The 24985-nt window shown below is 37.0% G+C and overlaps 1 protein-coding gene and 1 non-coding gene across 2 annotated transcripts in view; one reads left to right on the top strand and one right to left on the bottom strand.

Annotated features, from left to right (window-relative positions):
• Positions 1–16080: 16080 nt before the first annotated feature.
• LOC123619014 (U6 spliceosomal RNA) lies at positions 16081–16187 on the top strand. Its single transcript, XR_006727530.1, has one exon. It is a non-coding gene; the product is annotated as a U6 spliceosomal RNA (small nuclear RNA).
• Positions 16188–21151: 4964 nt separating this feature from the next.
• GNPTAB (N-acetylglucosamine-1-phosphate transferase subunits alpha and beta) overlaps positions 21152–24985 on the bottom strand; it is a 70094-nt gene continuing 66260 nt past the window's right edge. Inside the window, exon 21 of the mRNA XM_010962794.3 lies at positions 21152–23607. Coding sequence (XP_010961096.2) covers positions 23530–23607 — 78 coding nt within the window. The 3' untranslated portion in view covers positions 21152–23529. The remainder of the gene's footprint in view (positions 23608–24985) is intronic.

Raw genomic sequence — 24985 nt, 5'->3', positions numbered from 1 at the left:
TGCACATGTGAGTTATTTTCAGATTACAGCTTATATAAACCATGCTACTGTGAATATTCTAATCTCTTGCTAAAGTTTTTACAGAGTATCTGGGTGTGAAGTTGCCCTGTTATAGGCTAGATGCTATTCCGTAATGCCAAGTTGGTTTCCAATTTATACTCCCACCAAATGAGTGAGTTCCCATTGTTCAATGTACTCATCACTTGGTATAGGCAGATTTCTTAATTTTGCCATTCTAGTAGATGTAAAATGATATTTCTTTGGGGACTTCTTTTATATTTCTCCTATCAATTTGTAAGATTAAGCTATTGCTATGCTTATTGGCCATTTGCATTTCCTTTTCCTTAAAATATCTGAGTTTCTCATTTTTAATTGGGTTATGTGTTTCTTATTGATTAATAGGCCTTTATATATACTAGATGTTAATATTTATAACTGGTTTTCTGTATCTTTTCAAAGAAATTTATCCTGAAGTCATAAAAATAGAAAGATTTCAGGTTTTATTTTTCATTTTTAAGTCTTTGGTCATCTAGAATTGATTTTTCTGCCTAGTGTCAGGTAGGATCCAATTACCGCCCACCCCCATCACCCACCAGTGCAGAAGCCAATTCATTGAATAGTGCATGTTAAAACAGCTATGTCATCTCTCAAGTTTCTGTATGTTCTTGACTCTGCTTCTCTAGCCTGTTCCACTATTCAGTTTGCTTATCGCTGTGCCAAAACAACAGTTTTCATCATTCTAACTTTGGCATCTACTAGGGCAAGTCTCACACCTTATTTTTTCTTCAGGAGTATCCTGTATATTCTTGGACTTTGCTTTTCAAGTAAATTTTAGAATTAGTTTTCTATTTAAAAAAAAAACTACTGTATTTTGATTGGAACTACACTAAATCTATAGATCAAGTTGGAGAGAACTGAGTCTTCCTATTCTTGAACATACCATATTTTCCATTTATTTAGAATTTTAAAAATATCATTCAATAAAGTTAAAAATTTTTCCCTATGTCGGGTTTGTACTTTTACTGGAATTATTCATAAATAACATATTTTGCCTCAATTTTGTTCTAATTGTTGCTGGTATATAAAAATCCAATTTACTTCTGATATGGATCTTTTTCTTATATCCAACAATTTGCTAAACACTCTTGTTACTTCTAATAACTTGTAGAGTCTGGACTCATACTGTATCATCTGTGAATAATAACATTTTTGTTTCTTTCTAATTCTTGGGCTTTTTTTTTTTTTTTTTTTTTTTTTTCATTTTCTGACTGCACTGACTGGAATCTTTAGCATGGAGATGCGTAGAAGCATCAATACTAGGTATTCTTCCTAATTTTAAAGGACGTGCTTCTAAAGTTTCTATTAACAATGGTGGTACAGAAACTGTGGCTTAAATCCATTTCACCTGCCTGCCTTCACTAAACAAGGTCATTTTAAGACTTTCACGTCCTCCAAACTTCGCTTAGCCTAAACAATAAGATGTTTGCCCAAGTTGTTTTCCGGGAACTTTGAGTCAGCTGTGTATAGTTCCACTGAGCTGAGTAAGACTGGATAGAACCAACTGGGCAATGAGATTGTCTATTTGGTGAACTTTTGACATCAGAGGGCCAAAACCTCTACCCTCTGCAGAGGTCCTTAGCTGAGTTACACCTGCGCAGAACAGCCAATTACCACACCTTTCTCCAATTACTTTTCCCCACGCTCCCCACGCTCCATACGCTGCCTACGCCTCAGACCGCCCTGCTTCTTTATTGGCTATCCCATAAACACCCCAACGCTTTGCCTTCTGGGAAGTAGCCCTGAGGTTCGTCCTCTTGTTTCCTCGCTTGGCTGCCTTATGAAAAAGCGCTCTCTTTGCTGCAGACCTCAGCGTCTCGGCGTTTTGGCTTCCTGGGCATCAGGCAAAATGAACCTGGTTCCGTAACAAAACGGTATGTATGATTTTGGTAGTTGCCCTTTTTGAAAGCTTAACGTCTATTCTTAGTTTGTTAGGAGTTTTTTGTTTGCTTGTTTGTCATTTTGTTTTTTTAAATCATGAATGAGTGTTGCATTTTATTAAATTCTTTTTCTGTATCTATTGAAATGATCTTTTCTCATTAATTTGTTAATGTGGTGACTACAATGTATATAATTGCCTAAAGTTAAACCAAATCTACATTCCTGCATTCCTGTGATAAATCCAAGTTGATTACGATGTATTAATTTTTAAGTACATTGCTGTGTTTGGGTTGTTAGCATTTTGTGTCCGTTTTCATGACTGAGATTGGCTTGTAATTCTTCCTTTAATGTCCTTATCCAGTTTGTAATCAAGGCTGTATATGTGGCTTGCTCCCTCTTCAAGTCTCTGCTCAAATGTCCCACAGCAGAGCCATGGTGTGTTATTTCCTTATTGTAGTATTGGAGTCTGCTCAGGATTTGTTATTGCTCATAAGAGATATTGGCCGATTTTTGTCTGTTATGTTGCCGCCAATTATCAAATTTTGATAATCAAATTTTGATAATAATGCCATATTTGCTTTATAAAAAGAGTTTGGAAGTTTTTCCTCATTTTCTATGCTCTGAAACAACTTAAGTAGTATTGCGACTCCCTGGTTCTGAATGTTTGAAAATCCTTTGTTAAATTATGTGAACCTAGTAATGTCATGTGGAGTAAGTAGTTCTTGATAGTTTTATTTTTTATTTTCTTCTGTATAAATTGGTCTTTCTAAGGAATTTTCTATTTCATTTTAGTTTTACAAATTTACCTGAAAAGAGGTGTATAGTTTCCTTTGATTTTTAAAAAATTCTTCTGTTAATAGTCATTTCCCTCATGTCTGTCCCATCCTCCCTTCTCATTCCTTCCTCTCTTCCCATTTCTTCCTTCCTTCCCATTCCTAAGCATTTTTGTAACCAGGGTTTCTAGCTCAAGAACACCGTCAGTATAATGAAATGCAGTTTCTTTAAGCAATAATGGGGGAGAATAGGTTGTGTGTTGTTTCATTTAAGTTTCTGCAGGATCTTTTAATTTTCCCTCTAGTGCCCCTTAGAGCTATGAGAAAGGAAGACAGCCCTCCTTATCTGGTTCTCCACCAGAAGCAATGTCTCTTTAAGGCTACCACCACTCCTGGTCCTGCTTTCTTTCAAACCCAGCTAGTATTGTAAACTACCAAGTCCCTGGCCAGTGACGGTGTTTTGACTCTTACTATTAGACTTTGTCTTTCTGCTAGCCATTTTATCTGTGCTTCCTCTAGGTCTTCTGCTCCCCAGCCCTCTTTTTTGTAGTCTTAAGCTTCCCCTCCTACAGGCTTGTTTGCACTCTACCCACAGCCTTGCAGCAGCATGAGCCCTGTTGGAATTTGTTGTTTATTTCTCTACTAAAAGAAGTTCATTCTGTTTCCTGGTAATGCAGAAGGCATCAGTTATATGTGATTTTATTTTCACTTTTTGTTTATCTTATGATTCTTGAGGATGTATGAAGAGATTCAGATTCTGGGGGCCACCATTGACCTCCATGTGCCAAACTCTCCCCCAAATCTTTCCTTATTTTTAAAATATCACCAAAGATGTATCCATGCCATTAGTCTTTTTAAAAAAATCTGTATGTTATTGATTTTTTCCTATTAGTCTTAATTTTATATTTCATTAATTTCTGCTTTATTACCTCCTTACCTCTACTTTCTTTTATTTTTCTTTTTCTAACTTTTTTACATTAGACCCTTATATTGTTTGTTTTCAGCCTGTCTCCTTTCCAAGGTACTCGTTTAAGATGACGAATTTCCCTCTATGTAGCTGAACTCCTCAAGTTGTGATAGGCAATATTTTCATTACCATGCAGTTCCAAGTATTTTAAAAACTTCATTATGAGTTCTTCCTTGACTTGTGAGTTGCTTAATGTGTGTTTTTAGCCTTTCAAGTAAATTTGGTTTTTAAAATTTATCTTTGGGATATTCTAAGTGGATGATACCCCCTTAATCTGAATCACACCTATGATTTGAAATGTGTTAACCTAACACAAGGTCTTTCTTAAAAATATTCTATTTGTGCTTGATAAGAATGAATATGCTGTAATTTGGAGGTGCTGAGTTCTAGATATGTCCAAGATATATCAAGCTTTCTAATTGTGTCATTCAAATCTTTTATATCTTTGCTAATATCGTTGTCTCCTTGGTCTAGGAATAACTGAGGAGTGATTGGATATGTGTTAAAATCTGATAGGGGATTTATAAATTTTTCCTTATAGTGCTATAGGCTTGATTTTTGTATCTTGAAGCTATTTAATTAGGTGTATGCAAGTTTAGAATGTATACATCTTCTGTCAGTTGGACCTTTAATCATTATGTGGGGACCCTAATAATGCTTTTTGTATTAAAATTCTATTTTGTTTGATAGCAATAAAATTTCCCCACATTTCTTTAATATTTATCTATATCTTTTCCTATCTGTTTACTTTCAAACTTTCCATATCCTTTTATATTTCATGTGTATCCAATAGTGTATATATCTGGTTTTGTTTTATGATAAATATAATCTCTTTCAATTGGTAAGTAAGTTTAGTCCATTAACATTTACTGTGACTAACTCATACTTTTGGGCTTCTTCCTACCAAATTTACTTGGTGTTTTTTTTTTTTTCTCCTTAGGTTTTTTTTTTTTTTCCTTTTGTGCTTTGTGTTGAATGGAGTTTTTTGGTTTTGTTTTAATTTCACATTTTACTTTCCTCTACTGGCTTGGAAGTTACACACTAAATTTTTAGCTCTTGTGCTTTAACATTCACACAAAGTCTAATATTTTTTTAACATTTTTTATTGATTTATAATCATTTTACAATGTTGTATCAAATTCCAGTGTAGAGCACAATTTTTCAGTTATACATGAACATATATATATTCATTGTCACATTTTTTTCTCCGTGAGCTACCATAAGATCTTGTATATATTTCCCTGTATTATACAGTATAATCTTGTTTATCTATTCTACAATTTTGAAATCCCAGTCTATCCCTTCCCACCCTCCCCCCTCCTTGGCAACCACAAGTTTGTGTTCTATGTCTATGAGTCTATTTTTTGTATTTATGCTTTGTGTTTTTTCCACAAAGTCTAATATTAACCATTTCATTTTGAATACTTTTTCTCTGAACACTTTGAAACACTTTGATGCCACTCATCCCCTCCTGATTTATGTGCACTTGTTATCCACTTTTTTCTGGCTTTATTCCTAAAAGTTAGACACTATTATTATTGTGAATATTAATATATACAGACAGTTGATAATTTACTTATGTATTTGCCAATTTCTGTGCTCAGAAATTATTTCTTTTTGGATCTTAGGCCAAGATCCAAAAAGGAGTAATTTGGCATCCTTTTCCTTCTTCCTGAAATAACATCCCTTAAAATTTCTCTTGGTAGTAAGCTTTCATTTTTCACTTACCAGAAATTGTCCTTATTTTGCCTTTATCTTGAAAGATCATTTTCTGAGTTGAAAGTTATTTCTTATCAGCACTTCAAATATATGCCTCCATTGATGCTGTTGAGTCTGCTCATTGTTGCTTCATAGGCAATTTATCAAGTTGTAGTTCCTTTTTTTTGACTCTTTTTTTTTTTTTAATTGAAGTATAGTCAGTTTACAATCTTGTGTCAATTTCTGGTGTACAGCACCACGTTTCAGTCATACATGAGTATACATATATTCATTTTCATATTCTTTTTCACCGTAAGCTACTACAAGATATCGAATATAGTTCCCTGTGCTATACAGGATAAACTTGTTTATCTATTTTATATATACCAGCCAGTATCTGCAAATCTCAAACTCCCAATTTATCCCTTTCCACTCCCTTTCCCCCTGGTAACCATAAGTTTGTTTTCTATGTGTGTGAGTCTGTTTCTGTTTTGTAAATAAGTTCATTTGTCTTTCTTTCTTTTTTTCTTTTTTTTTTTTTAGATTCAAGTTGTAGTTCCTTTTAATAATGGTCTGAATATTCTGTCTGGCTACTTTGTTTCTGGTGTCCTATAGTTTCATTACAATATGTCTAGATGTGGATTCTTATTTGTCCCCTTTGGTTCTTCATAGATCCATAGATTCATTTGTTTCATAGAAACAAATTTTGTGGAAAATTCTTAACTATTCTTTCTTCATTCTTCTAGGACTCTATTAAATTTTATTAGATCTTATTCTGTCTATGATATCTGTTAACTCCTACCAGTTATCTATTGCTACATAATAAACCACCCTAAAACTTTGTGGCTAAAAAAACACCATTTTATTTGTTCAGAAGTTCATGGGTCATTGCTTTGGACTGAACTCCCCTATAACTCATATGACAGCAGTCATCTGACAGACCTGTGGGGGCTGGAGGATCTGATATGTCTTTGCTTACATATTTGGGAGTTTGCAGGCTGTTGGTTCAGGTGCTTCAGTTCTCCTCCATGCGGGCTCTCCAGGAGGCTAGCTCTGGCTCATTCACATTAAGGTTTCAGGGTTCCAACTGAAGCCAAAAAAGGGCAAGCTCCAAAGCGCAAACACTTTTCAAGCCTCTGTACGTGTTCCACGTGCCAAAGCTATTCAAATATCCAAGCCCAACTTTAAAGAGTAGAAACATACAGTGGAAGAATGCATGCTTAGCATGTAGGAGGTCCTGGGTTCAATCCCCAGTACCTCCATTAAAAAATATATAATTAAAGCTAATTACCTCCCCTCTAAACAAATTTTTTAATTGAAGAAAAAAAGAGTAAAGACATAAATTCTAGTAAATTGATGGGAGGAGCAGCATAGTCATGTGCAAAAGTTTGTGCATACAGGGACAGGAAGGATTATTGTGACCATCTTTGCAAATAAGCTATCACAAATCTCTTTCATATTTTGCACTTCCCTATATCTCTGCTGAGATGTAGGTATTTATATTTGGTTAAGTCACTATATGAAATGCAGCCAAATGCAATTCTGAATGATATAGAAGTGCATAACAAATTTATTTTTTTACCTAGTTTGCAATTAACTAGAATGGACTATTACTGCAACAAATAAAACCATGTATAATGACTCAAACAAAATTTTATTTCTCCTTTAACAGTACTGGGCAAGTGAACAGGTCCTCAGGGCAGTTTTCATCCATGTGGTCAGTCAGGGACCAAAGCTGATGGAAACTGCCATCTTCAACATGTGACTTCCAAGTTTGCCCTAGACATGGTCTCCATCACAGCCAGCTGGAAGGGAAGTTTTTATGGGCTAGGCTTGGAAGTGGCACACATCATTTCAGCTCACATTTTATTGGCTAGAAAGCAGCCACCTAGTCACACCTAACAGCAAGGAAGGCTTGCAAATGTTGCCCAGCTGAGGGCCCAGAAGAGAAGAACAAGGATTTAGGTGAGTAGCTAGCAATCACTTCTTCTACCAAAAGGAATTCCAAAATCTTAGAAGTTAAGTATAATATTATTCAAGGAGAAACTCATAAAAATGGTTTAAAATGTTACATAAAAATCTAGGACAAAATTAAATTTGGCTTTGACACTCATTAACTATGAGACCTTGGTCAAATGATTTGACTTCTTTAACCTCTGTTTCTTTCTTCACTAGCATAATAGACATAATAATAGTATTTACCTCATAGAATTGTGGATTTTAAAAAGTGAAATGATGCATAAAAACTCTTAGTAGGCATTCAGTAGCATATAGCAAGTACTCAATAGATATAAGCTATCAATATTGAGAATGTTATAATGGTACTTGTTGAGTCACTGGTAGACTATTGTCTGAATATCAAACATGATTGTCTACCAATGCCAGACATATTTAATAACATTAAAATTTTTCTAAAAATTAGAGTTAATATTTTACCAGCAAATGTATGTTTTCGGGTGGAAAATATAACAGTGTTTTCAAATATGAGTTACTTAGATTATATAAAACATCACAAGGCATTTGAGTCTTTCAGGAAGTATTTCCCAAAAAAGACCTAAGAAGTTGACAGCTATTCAATCAAAAGGAAAAGGACCCTGTGTTAGTCACTGTTCTCACAATCTTGAGGCCAGCCTTTCACATGTTGTCCTGTCCAGTTCTGCCTGTAATTGGCAAATTATATTGATTTTTGTTAAAAGTTTAGTGAATTGACACTTTGCACATCAAACAGAACAACTTCCCAGACATCCCTTTAACCAGGGAGCCCTTTCCTTCCAAGATCCCCTAGGAGAGCTTCATGGCAGTTGCCACTTCCCTCCCACACCACCTCTTACTTACTCACCTCCCCGCTACACCTCTAGTTTTCCTCTTTCCTATTACCCTAGATCTTCCCTTTTGGGTCACTTGGTCACTTTCTTCTGTAAACAATATAACTTTCATGCTTCTGTTGCATTCCCCCCCTGTAACTCCATTCTCCAAAACAAAGGAGCCTCCTTGGAAAGTTTGAAAAGGACAAATTATACGTAACTTAATATTTTTGCAATCACAGTTGAAAACAAAGCTTAATTTGGGAAATTCAACTTCCAAGCAGCCTTAATCTGAACCTCTTGGTCACTCCTGTTCATTCACTGAACACTATGGCATCTGACAATCTCCTCACGCTGGCTCCTGCCTTCATCCTTTGGCCTCTCAGTTCAAGGTCCTTGTCTAAAGTGACCTGCCCCTGCACTCCATGTAAAGCCCTCCAACTCCTATGGCTGCACCTGAAGATGCTCCGCCTTCTAAGTTCCTCCCTCAGAACAATTCCTCCTACCTTTCCAGCTCACTGAGTCTCCTCTGTTCCCACCATAACCATTTGCCAGACTCATCAGGACTTCCAGCCCATTAGCTTTTAACTTTTCCTCTCTTCTTGAGTCCCCCTCTTGTTGTCTTAGGCTCAAACCCTACCGTCGCACTCAGTCTCTTGCAAACGACAAACACACTTTCACTGTGTTTGTCTGGCAAAGTGTTATTCTCGCAAAGAGCCTCCTATCTTTCTCTGTGCCTACCCCAGCTCTGTTGCCGCTGAAGAAAAGCACCTAATGGGGCAAATGTGTAACACTGAAAATTTGAGTTCTAGCTTCAGTCAGGCCCCTAACATTGCCCCCAGTTCTCCCATTTCCCTGTAGTCAATTCATTCTCCAGGAAGTGTTTTCTATTCAACTTTCAACCCTGCCATCCCCACTTCATACTTAGTATTTGATCTTCCTGTTTTTTTCTGAGGTAATAGTTCAGACTGAAACCCCCAAAGCTTCTGCCATCAAAGTTACAACCTACCTTCATCTATTTCCATTCTTTGTTCCCCTGAGACTAACAGAGATGTCCCTCCTCCTGTGTTCTGAGTTCTAATGGCCTCTTGTCTTCCAAGAATCTTAGACTGTCCATTATTTTTCTTTCTCTGTTCTGTTCCCTCCCATTAACATTTACAAATATTCAAATCTCTCAACTTAAATTCCTGGGCCTTATTTCCCAATAAACTGCTGCTCCCCTCTCTTCCTCTTAGCAGCCAAAGTTCTAGGAAAAAAATATCTAAAATCAATGCCTCAATTTCCTCTCCTCCCATGTATGCTTTTTAAACCAATTTTGGCCCCTCCCACCTCTTCAAAACAGTGGTGGCTCTGAAGTGACCAGTGAGCTCCATATTGCTAAATCAGATGAACATTTTCTGGCCCTTACCTCACTCGACTCTCAGCAACAGTCAGACCTGTCAACCACTCTTTTTTCTTCCCTTACTCTGTCTTCCTTTGGCTTCCATAGCTACACCCTCTTATTATGGCAACTTCTCAGCACTTTGCTAGTTCTTCTTTCAATACTCCTTTAGATGTTAGAGTTCCCCAGGAATTTGTTTTACTCTTTTTCTTCCCCTCAGTTTGTACTTTCTCTAAATGTACACACACACACACACACACACACACACACACACACACACACACACATATGGCTTCAAATATCAGTTTTTCATGGCTTCAGATATCAGTTATTCAAACTGTGGTTCACGGGCCAGCCTGTATCAGGATCACTCGGAGAGGATGAAGCGGGTCATGTGGTGGAAAGGGGTGTTAAAATTCAGATTCCAAGGCCCCATCAAAGTCCTTCTAAATTAACTCTATGGGTAGAGACTGGGGATCTGCATTTTAAATAAATTCTCCAATGTCACATGACTATAGTTTGCAACCCTAATTTGACTTGTCACATTAACAAGGACAGCTCAACATCTCCACCTGCTGACTTATTAAAGCCATTGCCTTATTTTCTCAAATGTTAGGAAACTTAAAAATGTGAAGAAAAAAAAAAAAAAATAGGGAACAAAAAAGATGAAAGAATTATCTGCCCCATGAATAATCACAATTGGATTATGTCATCTTTTGACTTTCCTAGCTCCAAATGAGAACTCGTCTATATTTGGGTTATAAATTTTAATCTTTATCCAACTAAATAAAAACACAAGAATTGGAATGACTATTTCATCATACAGAGTCTCTTAAAATGGAAATAAGGGCATTTTATGGATTTTCAAAGTTAGCTTTCCTGGGGTTGGCTAATAAAAAGCATTCTCCTTTCCAATAAAAATTAAATATTGGGTCATCATAATTTGACCTAATACTTGCTGTTAAATTGTTGTAGTTATAAAAGTAAAATATTCTTTCTAAAACAAATTTTAGAAGATAAATAATTTATTAAGGAAATGAAAATCACTTATAATCTCTCTACCAAGAGACAATACACAATTTAAAATTGGAGGTATTATTTCCTTTCTTCTGTATATATATATATGTGTGTGTGTATATATGTATATATATATATGTATTTTCTGCCAAATAACTTAAAAAATTTGACTGTTGTATCTGTCTTAGTTTAGTACCAGTTCTGCATTTTTTTTTCCTGTTTTTAATCATGTATTTTACCTCTCTAAGATTTGACAAAGACTTTAGGATTTTATTGACTTTGATCCCACTTAAGAGACTGCCTAGTACAAGACTGCCTAATTCTTAGAAGATCACATTGGTTTGGTTTGGTTTTTTTTTTACAGCGTGGTAATTTGAATCTTTTTTTTTTTTAACATACAATTGATTTACAATGTTGTGTTAGTTACTGGCGTACAGCATAGTGATTCAGCTATACATATATTCTTTTTCATATTCGTTTTCATTATACGTTATTACAAGCTATTGAATATAGGTCCCTGAGCTATACAGTAGGACTTTTTTCTTGATCTGTTCTGTATATAGTAGCTTGTATCTGTGAATCCCAAACTCCCAATTTATCCTTCCCCCAGCCCTTTCCCCTTGATAATCATAAATTTGTTTTCTATGAAAAGATCATATTGTTAATACTGCTCCATATATATCATCACCCATTTACTCCTTGTAATTACCTGGATTCCTGACAAAATATTTTCTCATTTTTTTCTTTTTATTGTTGCAATTTTTTAAATTATTGAAATATAGATGATTTGCAATATTGTATTAGTTTCAGGTGTATAGCATAGTGATTCAGTATTTTTTTAGTATTCTGTTATAGGTTATTATAAAATAATGGGTATAATTCTGGTGCTACAGAGTATATCCTTGTTGCTTACCTATGTTATATATATTAGTTTGTATCTGTTATTCTTATACCCCTAATTTGTCTCTCCTCGCTTCCCTCTACCCCTTTGCTAACCACAAGTTTGTTTTCTATATCTGTGAGTCTGTTTGTTTTGCATATACATTCATTTGTATTTTATAGATTCCATATGTACATGATATCGCATAGTATTTGCCTTTCTGCCTTATTTCACTAAGTACAATATTCCACATTGCTGCAAATAGCGGTATTTCATTCTTTTTATGGATGAATAATATTCCATTGTATATACATATACCACATATTCTTTAACCAATCATCTGTTGATTTGCACTTGGGTTGCTTCCCTGTCTTGGTTATTGTAAATAGTGCTGCTATGAACATTGGAGTACATGTATCTGTTTGAATTACTTTTTTTTTGTTTTTTTCTGGGTATATGCCTAGGAGTGGGATTGCTGGATGATATGGTAGTTATATTTTTAGTGTTTTGAGGAACCTCCATACTGTTTTCCACAGGGACTGTGCCAGTGTACCTTCCCACCAACAGTGTATGAGGGTTCCCTTTCCTCCACATCCAACATTTGTTATTTTTAACATGATAGCTATTTCTGACAGGTGTGAAGTGATACCGTATTGTGGTTTTGATTTGCATTTCCCTGATGATTAGCGATGTTGAACATCTTTTCATGTGCCTGTTGGCCATTTATGTCTTCTGAGGAAAAATATGTATTCAGATTCCCCTCCTCTCCCTTTTTTATCCCTTAACAGAGGCACTGGGGATTGAACCCAGGACCTCATGCACACCGAGCATATGTTCCACCACTGAGCTATACACCCCAACCCCGAGTCTTCTAATTTTTTTATTGGATTGTTTTTTGTTTTTTTTTTTTTTGTTTTTTTTGTTTTTTTGCTGTTGGGTTGTATGAGCTGTTTCTATAGTTTGAATATTAACCCCTTATTGACCACATCATTTGCAAATATTTTCTCCCATTCCATAGGTTGTCTTTTCTATTTGTCAGTGGTTTCCTTGGCTATGCAGTAGCTTTTAAGTTTAATTAGGCCCCACTTGTTTGTTTTTGCTTTCATTTCTGTTGCCTTAGGAGACTGATCCAAGAAAATATTGTTGCAATTTATGTCAAAGACTGTTTCATCTATGTTTTCTTCTAGAAGTTTTATGGTTTCAGGTGTTACATTAGGATCTTTAAACCATTTAAGTTTATTTTTATATATGGTATAGAGGAATGTTCTAATCTCATCATTTTACATGCAGCTGTCCAGTTTTCCTAGCACCACTTGTTGAAGAGACTGTCTTTTCTCCATTGTATATTCTTGTCTCCTTTGTCATAGATTGACAGTAGATGTCTGCGTTTATTTCTTTTTTTTAAATTTTATTTTATTGAGTTATAGTCAGTTTACAATGTTGTATCAATTTCCAGTGTAGAACACAATTTTTCAGTTATACATGAACATACATATATTCATTGTCTCATCCTTTTTCACCGTGAGCTGCCACAAGATCTTGTATACATTTCTCTGTGCTATACAGTATAATCTTGTTTATCTATTCTATATATACCTGTCAGTATCTACAAATTTCGAACTCCCAGTCTATGCCTTCCCACCCCTCTCCCTGCTGGCAACCACAGGTTTGTATTCTATGTCTATGAGTCTGTTTGTTTTGTATTTATGTTCATTTGTCTTTTTCTTTCATTCTTTTTTTTTTTTTTTAGATTCCACATATGAATGATTGCATATGGTATTGTTCTTTGCCTTTCTGGCTTACTTCACTTAGAATGACATTCTCCAGGAACATCCATGTTGCTGCAAATGGCGTTACGTTGTCATTTTTATGACTGGATAGTATTCCATTGTATAAATATACCACTTCTTCTTTATCCAGTCATCTGTTGATGGACATTTAGGCTGTTTCCATATCTTGGCTATTGTAAATAGTGCTGCTATGAACATTGTATGTGCAGGTGTCATTTTGAAGTAGGCTTCCTTCTGGATATATGCCCAGGAGAGGGATTACTGGGTCATATGGTAAGTCTATTCCTACTCTTTTGAGGAATCTCCATACTGTTTTCCACAGTGGCTGCACTAAACTGCATTCCCACCAGCAGTGAAGGAGGGTTCCCTTTTCTCCACAGCCTCTCCAGCATTTATCATTTGTGGACATTTGAATGGTGGCCATTCTGACTGGTGTGAGGTGATACCTCATTGTAGTTTTGCATTTCTCTGGTAATTAGTGATATTGAGCATTTTTTCATGCCTTTTAATCATTTGTATTTCTTCATTGGAGAATTGCTTGTTTAGGTCTTCTGCCCATTTTTGGATTCGTTGTTTGTTTTATTCTTATTAAGTCGTATGAGCTGCTTATATATTCTGGAGATCAAGCCTTTGTCAGTTTCATCTTTTGCAAAAATTTTCTCCCATTCCTTAGGTTGTCATTTTGTTTTGGTTATGGTTTCCTTTGCTGTGCGAAAGCTTGTAGGTTTAACTAGGTCCCATTTGTTTATTCTTGCTTTTATTTCTATTGCTTGGGTAGACTGCCCTAGGAGAACATTTTTGAGATGTATGTCAGATAATATTTTGCCTATGCTTTCTTCTAGGGGGTTTATTGTATCTTGTCTTATGTTTAAGTCTTTGATCCACTTTGAGTTGATTTTTGTGTATGGTGTAAGGGAGTGTTGTAGCTTCATTGATTTACATGCTGCTGTCCAGTTTTCCCAACACCATTTGCTGAAGAGACTGTCTTTATTCCATTGTATGTTCTTTCCTCCTTTGTCAAAGATTAGTTGACCAAAATTTTATGGGTTCATTTCTGGGCTCTCTATTCTGTTCCATTGGTCTATATGTGTGTTTTTGTACCAATACCATGCTGTCTTGATTGCTGTAGCTCTGTAGTATTGTCTGAAGTCTGGGAGGGTTATTCCTCCAGCCTCTTTCTTTTTCTTCAGTAATGTTTTGGCAATTCTAGGTCTTTTGTGGTTCCATATAAATTTTATTATGATTTATTATAATTTTTATTATGATAAATTTTACTATGATTTGTTCTAGTTCTGTGAAATATGTCCTGGGTAATTTGATAGGGATTGCATTAAATCTGTAGATTGCCTTGAGTAATATGACCATTTTAACAATATTGATCCTTCCAGTCCAGGAGCATGAGATATCTTTTCATTTTTTAAAGTCTTCTTTAATTTCCTTAATCAGTGTTTTACAGTTCTCCGTGTATAAGTCTTTCACCTCCTTGGTTAGATTTATTCCTAGGTATTTTATTACTTTGGGTGCTATTTTAAAGGGGATTGTTTCTTTACTTTCTTTTTCTGTTGATTCATCATTATTGTAAAGAAATGCAACTGATTTTTGAACGTTAATCTTGTAACCTGCTACCTTGCTGAATTCTTTGATCAGCTCTAGTAGTTTTTGTGTGGACGTTTTAGGGTTTTCTATAACTTCTGTCTTTTTCTTGTCTGATGGCGATGTCTGATTGCTGTGGCTAGGGCTTCCAATAATGTGGGAAATAGAGGTGGTGAAAGTGGGCATCCTTGTCTTGTTCCTGAATTTAGCAGGAAGGCTTTCATCTTTTCACCATTGAGTATTATGTTGGCTGTGGGTTTGTCGTATACGGACTTCACTGTATTGAAGTAAGTTCCTTCTGTACCCACTTTGAGAGTTTTTAATGAATGGATGTTGATATTTGTCAAATGCTTTTTCTGCATCTGAGATGATCATGTGATTTTGTCTTTTGTTAATGGTGTATCACATCGATTTGCATATGTTGAAACATCCTTGTGACTCTGGAATAAATCCAACTTGATGGTGTATGATTCTTTTGCATATTGGTGGATTCCGTTTCCTAGTATTGTGGAGGATTTTTACATCTATATTCATCAGAGATGTTGGCTTTTTAATCTTTTTTTGTAGTATCTTTGTCGGGTTTTGATATTGGGGGTGATGGTGCCCTCATAAAATGAATTTGGATGTGTTCTCCCCTCCATTTTTTTTGTAATAGTTTGAGAAGGATAGGTATTAGTTCTCTTTTAAATGTTTGGCAGAATTCCCCTATGAAGCTGTCTGGTCCTGATTTTTGTTTGCTGGGAGTTTTTGTTTTTGTTTTATTACAGATTCAACTTCACTTTTAGTGATTGGTCTGTTCAAATTGTTTCTTCTTGACTCAGTCTTGGCAGGACGTATGTTTCTAGAAATTTGTTCATTTCTCCTAGGTTGTCCAATTTGTTGGCATATAAGTGTTTATAGTGTCATCTTATGCTTTTTTGTATCTGTATGATATTGGTTGTTGTTTCTCCTCTTTTGTTTCTTTATTTGGGTCCTCTCTTTTCTTGGTGAGCCTTGCTAAAGATTATCAATTTTATCTTTTCAAAAAACTACCTCTGGGTTTTGTTAATCTTCTCTTATTGATCTTTTGATCTCTATTTTATTTATTTCCTGCTGATCTTTCTCCCTTCTGCTGACTTTGGGCTTTGTTCTTTTTCTAATTTTTAATGTAGTGAGTTAGGTTGTTTATTTGAGATTTTTCTTGTTTCTTGAGGGAGGTCTGGAATGCTATGAACTTCCCTCTTAGAAATACTTTTGCTGGTGCTTGCTTTGGAAGCACATACACTAAAATTGGAATGATACAGAGAAGATTAGCATGGCCCCTGCAGAAGGATGGCATGCAAATTCGTGAAGTGTTCCATAATTTTTAAAGAAGAAATCAAGTGCTGTTGGCAGCTCGTTTTGGGAGGGAGGGAGGGAGGGAGAGAGAGAGAAAGAGAGAGAGAAAGAAAGAAAGAAAGATCTGCTGTATTGTACAGATTTTGAAAAGTTGTGTTTTCACTTTTTTTGCCTTGAGGTATTTTTCTTATTTCGTCTTTGATTTCATCATTAACCGATTGGTTTTTTTCTTTTTTACTAGCATGTGGTTTAGTTTGTTCTTTTTTCTTTTCTGTAATTGATTCCTACTTTCATACTGCTGTAATCAGAAAAAAATGCTTGATATAATTTCTATCCTTTTAAATCCGTTAGGCTTGTTTTGTGGCCTAGTATGTGATCTATCCTGGAGAACATTGCGTATGCACTTGTAAAAAATGTGTATTCTGCTTTTTTTGGATATAGTATCTTGTAGATATCAGTGAAGTCTAATTGGTCTATTGTATCATTTAAGACTTCTGTTGCCTTATTGATTTTTCTCTCTGGATTGTCTGTCCGTTGATGTCAGTGGGGTGTAAAGTCTCCTACTGTTTTGCTGCCAATTTCTCCCTTTGTTAGTATTTGCTTTATCTATCTAGGTGCTCCTGTATTGGGTGCATATATGTTAACAAGTATAATATCCTCTTCCTGTATTGATCCCTTTATCATTATATAATGCCCTTCTTTGTCCTTCATTATAGCTCTTGTTTTAAAGTTTAAAATTGTTTGATATGAATATTGCTACCCTCACTTTGTTGTCATTTCTACTTGCATGAAGTATTTTTTCCATCCACTCACTTTTAGTCTGTATGTCTTTTGCCGTGACCTGAGTCTTTTGTAGGAAGCATATTGAAAGGTCTTGTTTTTTTTATCCAATCAGCCACCCTATGTCTTTTGATTGGAGCATTTAATCCATTGACATTTAAAGTAATTATTAATAGGTATATACTTATTGCCATTTTATTCCTTGTTTTCCAGTTGTTTTTGGAGTTCTTCTGTATTCTTTTTGTTTCTTCCATTGTAGTTTGATGGTTATCTTTCGTAGTATGCTTGAGTTCCTTTCTTCCTGCTTTTTGTGAATCTGTTGTAGGTTTTTGATTTGTGGTTACCATAGGGTTCATATATGTTGACCCATAATTATATCTACTTGCTCTAAAATGATAATCATTTAAGTTCAAATACAGTTCTAAAAGATCTACATTTTTTACTCTCCCCCTCCACATTTTGTTTTTGATGTCATGTTTTTTTATCTTCATGCTCATCCTTTTACTGTTTATTATAGTTGCTTTTCAATTTTTAAAATTTAAATTTATGTACTGGCTTATTTAAGTGATCTTTAATTCTTATTATATATTTGCCTTTCCTATTGGGATTTACCCTTTCAGAGAACTTTCAACATTTAGAGTAGATTTGTATTGCTGGTTTCTTTTAAGTTTTGCTTATCTGAGAAATTCGTTATCTCTCATTCTATTCTAAATGATAATCTTGCTGGGTAAAGTATCCTAGGTTGCAGGATTTTCCCTTTTAGGACTTTAAATATATCATGTCACTCCCTTTGGGTCTGCAAAGTTTCTGCTGAGAGATCAGCTGAAAGTCTTATGGGGACTTCCTTGAAAATATGACTCTTTTTTTCTCTTGTTGCCTTTAGAATTCTCTTTATTTTTTGCCATTTTAATTATGTGTCTTAGTGTGGGTCTCTTTGGGTTCATCTTGTTTGGGACCCTCTGTGCTTCCTGTACCTTGGTATGTTTCCTTCTTTAGCTTTGGGAATTTTCAGGTATAATTTCTTCAAGTACATTTTCAATACCCTCTCTCTTCTCCTTCTGGAACCTTTATAAATGTGAATGTTGGCATGTGTTATATTATCTCATAGATCTTATGTTCCTTTAGTTTTTTGTTTGTTTGTTTGTTTTTGATCTGTCTGCTTTTCTGATTGATTTCCATTATTCAATCTTCCAGATCACTTACGTGTTCTTCTGTTACGGTAGTTGGCTACTCATTGCTTCTAGAGTGCTTTTTATCTCAGAAATTTATCTATTTTTGATTGAGTCTTAAGTTTCTAGTTCCTTGTTAAAATGGTTTGTGATCAGATCAATTCTCCTAATTCAGTTAGCATTTTTATAACCAACTTCTTGAATTCATTGTCTGGTAGATTCTCTGTGGCATTACTTTTCCAGGGGTTTTCTCTTGCTCTTTTAATTGAGAATAGTTCCTCTGCCTTTTCATTTTACTTAACTTTCTCTGTTTCTATGAATTTAGGTTAAACAGTTATCTGTTGTGGTCCTGAAGCATGTTTTTATGTGGGAGCATCCTTATGTAGACTGCATGTGCCCAGTGTCCTTGGTGTGAGGGCTGGATTTGATGTGGATGCAAGCCATATCTTTCCTCAGGGTGTACTGTCTACTATCACCTTGATAAGGGGTGTGGCTGGTGTTGGCAGGGCTAAAGCCTGCACAGAGTATGTCGCAGGACTTCCTGTCTGCTCAGTAGCTGGAGTGGGGTCTGCTCCCAAGTGGCTCAAGTGGATGCCCCGAGGGTCAGGCTTGAGCTGGCTCTGCTCCCTTTAAGTGTGTGTTTTTCCTTCTTCCCACACTAGGGCTTTGCTCAAAAGGAGAAGAGTGCTGAAGCAAGCAGGGCTCTACTCTGACACAACCCAAGGTTGCATCTTTTCCCATGTTGTGATAGTCCCAGATCTAATATAAGGTTGTGGCATGGAGTGGGCAGGGCCAGAGTATTCACTTAGCTGGGGCTCATGGTGTTGTGGTTGTGAGAATTGGAGAATCCAGGCTGCCCTCAGAAGTCTGAGCTAATTCTGTGACACTGTTTGAGTAAACACCAACAATGGCCTCTGCTACCCCACCTGGACCACATCCCAGGCCCCCAGGGCCACCTTTGCACCTAGATCAAGTGTTTTCCCAAGAACCAGCTGCCCTAGATCCAGTGCCAATCTGTGGTGTGGAGTGACCAGAGCCAGGGTGTTCATTGAGTTCAGATTGGGGGGCACATTAGGACAGCAGCTACTAGGGCAGACCTCTCTCCACCCTGTGTGAGGGCAAGCCAACACCCATGGACTTATGGAGTCTAAGCTGCTTCTCTCTTCTGTGTAGGATGTCCAGTCTGTGGCTCGACCCCACTCCCCAGGGCAAGAGTTCTTTTGCAATTTCGCCTCTCCTCTGAGTCCCCTCCCAGGGGCACAGGTCTCAACCTGATGCTTTTCTTCCTGTCCAGCCTATGTGGGAAGACTTCTTGCAGCCTTGGTGGACAGAAGTTATTCTGCAAGTTTCCAGTTAGTTTTCTGTGAGAATTGTTCCACACGTAGATGTATTTTTGATCTACATTTTCTTTTGGGAGAAGTGAGCTCCACATGCTCTTACTCCACCATCTTGATCCCCCTCCCTCACTTTCTTTAGTCAACAGTATTGTAGAACCTTGTCAAGGTTGTTTGAAAGCCTAAATGTTATATCCCTTATTTCCTGAGTCATAGTCTCAAAGGACTCAAGGTGATAATAGCCAGTCTTTTAGAAAATTTCTCAGTAGATGAACTATTGGTGATGGGCCTGGAGGTATGAATAGGAGTTTAACAGGTAAGAAGGAAAAGCCAGGTCGAACAGTAAGAACAGCATCTGCAAGGAAATAAAAGTACACAGCATGTTTGGAAAATGCAATGAGGCTGGCACAATTTGTGGCCAGGGTGAGACTGGCAGGGGAGGAAAGCAGAAGGAAGATCAGAAAGAGAAGTAGGGACCAGTTGTGGACCATAACAGCCATAACTGTGTACTGGTTCTGGAGCATTTATTATGGGGCAGGTATTGTACTGATTCTGTACATACATTTCTTTGAATCCCTTCAATAATGAGAAAATTATAAGGTTCACTGTATTCTAATCAACAGATTTGATTTTTCCAGTTTCTTTCAAATATGGCAGCTTGCCTTAAACTTGAGTAATTAATCCAGAAACCTGGTCTTCACATGCACTCAGTCTTTGTTCTATGAAGCTGGAGTGTTTCACCAGGATGCTGGTATTTCTGTCAGACCAGCATCCTTTCCCCCTTCTTTTTGATAAAAGTCTCCATCCCTTGGCCATAGAATCTAGACTGAGCCAGTTATGTAACTCATCTCCACCAGGGTTTTCTATATTGGAGCCAGAAAAGAAGCTTCCTCCTCACTGGGGGATGTGAGCCAGGACTTTCCACAACCCCACTGTGGGAAGAAAAGCTGACACGCAGAGAAGAGCAAGGATGGGTAGTGTTGAGCCATAGTCCTGGCAGGTATCTGTCTCCTGTACCTCCTTTTCCTTAAGCAGGTTGTTAGATTTGTGCATGTAGCACACAGAATGTGCTCAATAGGATGTAGCTGTTATCTGGGAAAGTGGGAAGGAGGAGCAATTAGCCTGATGAGGTCTCCTTCACCTCCCCCTTACTTCTGTCTCCAGGAAGTCTAGGATTTGCTTTAAAATACATCAACAAAGAAATACAGAGCAAACAAATGTGGCAAAATGTTGATAACTATTGATGGATCAGAAGGCATTATGCTAGACTGTCTAAATTTTTCTTAATTTCAATGAATCTTGCTTTCTTTTTAAAAAAAAACTTATCATGCAGTTTCTCTCTTTGATCCTACTGATTAGATATTTTCTGAGTGGACCTGGCTGATCATAAAGTATTGATCCTTCAGGGAATTAACTAATTTGGCTCACTAGCGTTTCGTCTGGGATTCTTAGGAGGTAGAACTGGCCTACAGTTTTCCTTTCTTGAGGTAACTGCATCAGGCTTTGGTGTGGAGTTGTGTTGATCTCAAGAGATGAATTGGATGTTTTCCTTCTCTTTTCTACACTCTGGAAGAATTTGTGGGCATTGGGGCTATTCCTTCCTTAAATGTTCTGATCTGAGCTGTTATTAAACTCTTGATCTGTTAGTCATTATTTGCATGCTTTTTGGTATATGTGGAAATAATTTTTAAAATAACCACTAAGAAAAAGTAGGCAGAAATATTTTTAATTAGAAAATGTGTCACTTCCTTAGCTAAAGGTAATGTAATAATTTCACCCTAAAGACTACACTGGAAACATCACCTCTGACCCGGATAACAAGCCTTTACACACACTTTCCTCTACGATCCTCACCACTGACATTTATCAGGCAGGACTATTTGCCAGGCACTGTACTAGGTATGTTATGTATGTCATTTCTTCCATCATCATCGGAAGCCTGTGAGGTAGACACCAGTATTGCCTCCCATGTTTTAGAAGAGAAAGCCGAATCTTGGCAAACAGTCTAGGAGCAAGCACTTGAACCCCCTAAGTCTGACTGCAGAGAGTGTGCTATTCACTTGCACGTGCCACTGTGTCCCGGGCAGGCAGCACAGCCTGCAGGGGACTGGAGAAGGAGACAATCTGGGCTCTGCCCCCTAACTGGTTGTGAGACCTTGGACAAGTCACATAATCTTCCTGGTCCTGGTTTTCTTGATGATAACACATAAGATGTGGGCTCTGAAACTCTGCCTGTGAAGCCTGGGAGTTCTGGAGGCGCTGCTCTGGGGTCAGGCAGAATGAGCAGCTTTCTTTCTGTTTTCCATACTGGCTGCCATCCAGAGGCTTTCACTTGAACTATTAGTTCTGAGGCTTTAAAAAAATCCTTGAAGACCATTTGACTACTCATCAACTTCTGAGGTTCCTTTGTTCTAATGATTCTATGAATATTCCATGATTCTATTCATCCTGTTATCTACTAAGCTCTAAATAAGGTGTTGATTATATTCACCTGACCACAGAAATCTGCATCACACCCAAATGTTCATTTCTCTAACTTTCCTAGAATATTCACTTTAAGAATGATACACAGAGAACCCCTAAATTTTTACCATATCAATCCCATTTAGAACTTATTTTCCCCATATAATGACATTCGCCAGTCTGTAATATTACCATCCCTTCTTTACACTGCTTTCCTCTTAATTTCACTTGTGTTCAGGATAGACCCTGGCATACTGTATATGCACTCAAGTGATTGCTGAATCTGAGTAACAATAAACTCACTCCTCAAAGGTTAAAAATCAAAGCATCAGATGAATTTTTTTTTATGAGACTTCAATTCTTGAAATACATAACTCTTACAGCACAAACACAGTATTTACAAGTTCTTTTTATAAAATATGTATGCTGTTTTGAAAGAATACTACTGTTAAGATCATGGTCTAAAATACTTGTCAGAGTTCAAAAAGGACTCATGGAATCTGGTCTCCAGAAATCCACATAAATAAAATATGGCTGAACATCAGGGCTTACCCACACATAAAAATACTAATTCTCTATTCCAGTGGTCAGCAAACGATCCCAAATCCAGCTGGTAGCCTGTTTTTGTACAGCTGCAAGTTAGATATGGTTTTGACATTTTTAAAGGACCGTTAAAAAACAAAAACTAAACAAAGAATATGCAACAGACACATGTGTCCTGCAAATATTTACTATGTGGCTTTTTACAGAAAATGTTTGCTGACCATGCGTTATATGAAACTGATAGAGACAGCTACTGGAATCCATTGATGAGTATTTAAAAAGACACCACTGTTATGTGCCAGTACCTTCAGCATTACTCACTTCTAAAATGAGGCACTTCTGTTTGAGTATGTACATCTCCAAAACATAATTACATCTGGCAAGTAGCTCTGCTACTATAACTCTAGCCCTTTGTCATTAGGCCTCCACATGAAATCACAATATTCTGAGGGGCTGAAGTAAACAAGGACAAAGTATCAAGCTGTCAGTCACTGAGCTCATCCGTAATGGTAAGTACTTAAGATCATTTAGACTCTTAAATGTTAATAAAATCGATAATTTAGATATTCCAAATGGGAAGTGATACTGCTGCATTATTTAAATAACATGTATAAAAGCACATCCCAATTCACTGTTTTCAAAAGCAAGGATCACTAGTTAACTCAGTAGCTACTTAAAAAACCCAAAAATGTAAAAATCACAGCAAAAAAGCTTTGGAATGCAAAAGACTGGGGACTCTTAGCAGTAGCACTCAAGCTGGCCTCGCCCTCATCTAGTTAGCTGCTGGGCTCCCATAGCAGCCACTGCTGTCTCTCATCAGTGAGCCTTTTCATTAAAAGGACAGACGGGTACATGAGCAAATGCTTTACAAGTGAAACCGCAGCTGCTCAACACACAAGTTTTTGGTGTATTGGTTCAGCAATTCCTGGTCAGTAGGCTCTGTTAAGTCCAGAAAACAAGTATTGGGTGTTTTTCCTTCTTCAGGCAGAGCTGGGTAAGCATCACATCGTGACGACATCTCTGCGATGCCGAGTTTTAAAATGCTCAGTAAATGCTGAGGTAGATTTTCAAATGAAGATCTTTTATACCCTGATTTGATCGGGACTGGCTTCTTTGTGTATCCTCCTTCTGGGAAATATCTTCCGCTTAAGTGCAATTAACTGAAGGATGAAAGACAGGAAATAAATTTGTCAACTTGGGGAATTAAAATTTAAACTTTCTGAGGGTCATATGACCTTAATCATTTCCAGTCCTATTTCTATACATAAAAACAGACAGCAGACAAGCCTCCGTATTTCCTCCCCTCAAAACAAAATCAACCACTAATTTTGTTTGGCTTTGTAGGGTCAGTATGTCTAGGTATGTGCCCACAAGTTATGTAAACCAATGAAGATTGAAATTATTTTGGTCCAAGTTTCATTTTTAAGACCTATTAAAAACTACAGATTTTTATATAGCAATTATCATGGATACTTACTTTCAAGATGTCTATTTTTCATGTTTCTACTGAAGGAGACTGACTATTCAACCAGTAAGATAATGTGTCTGGGTTTGAAAATGACTACATATGTAAGCTAGGATTTTATATATTTTTAAAAGAATTCTATTACCATTTTTTTCTATACTTAACCATAGCAACAATCACTAGGTTGAAATACAAAATTTCATTTGTAATTTAGTAGCTTAGAATGTGGATAAAAATTTCTGTTACAGTTTATTCACAACACATCTGAAATAGAGAATCTGACCACCGTTATGGGAGAGTTTCAACGAGAAAAATATGTTATGGTTTCAATTTCTACTCCTCCACCTCGAGTTGGAAGCAGGGCCTCGCCCAAGCATAAGCCACCACACTCTGGACGATGAGCTGGGATTCCAGGGCCGGGGAAGAGGCAGCAGGGCGGGTTTGTGAGCCTGGCAGAAGTTAAGGAATTTGATCGCAGTAGCTAAGGAGCAGGGTGCCAAACAGGAGAGGCGATTTATTCTTCCCTCCTTTCTCCTGCCTCTCTGCTTCCCTAGTCTCTGCTAGTAAAAAAAAATGACCCTCCTGTTTCCTTCCACTGCAGCCAGGGTCCCTCCTTGCTCACAGCGGACTCACAGGCTCCTCAGTGGACCTCTGTTCTAAAAGCAGCTACAGTCTTTTTAAGATTTTTTTTTCCCTAAGATTTTTACCTGCCAGGAACAACAGCAAGGTTTCTAGCCCCTGGGAAGTAGAAGAAGGTTTAAACTGCAGTTCTGCTTGCCCGCCAGACCTTTACTTCCTGGATTTCCTCCCATCTGCAGTAGGAAGCTCAGTTTTTAGGCCACCTCCGCCTCCTCCTCCATGTAAGTAAACTCAGTATAAGCTCCCTGTCGTGAGAGCCTCCACTTCAGTCACCTGGGTGGAGGCCAAGGCGGCAGTGGCCTGCCAGGCACACGTGAGGTCAGCCAGACACTGTTCTTTTCCTTCAGAGCGTTTCATACCCACTGCGGCCTAACAAGGATTCTCTTATCCCTTTCTTTTTACCTCATAATCTCACTTCTGGACCCTCCCCTGGA

This window comes from Camelus bactrianus, chromosome 12 (genome assembly GCF_048773025.1).
Source record: "Camelus bactrianus isolate YW-2024 breed Bactrian camel chromosome 12, ASM4877302v1, whole genome shotgun sequence".
In the NCBI taxonomy this organism is placed as follows: domain Eukaryota; kingdom Metazoa; phylum Chordata; class Mammalia; order Artiodactyla; family Camelidae; genus Camelus; species Camelus bactrianus.
The sequence above is the reverse complement of the archived record's forward strand: the minus strand, read 5'-3'. Positions and strand labels throughout refer to the sequence as shown.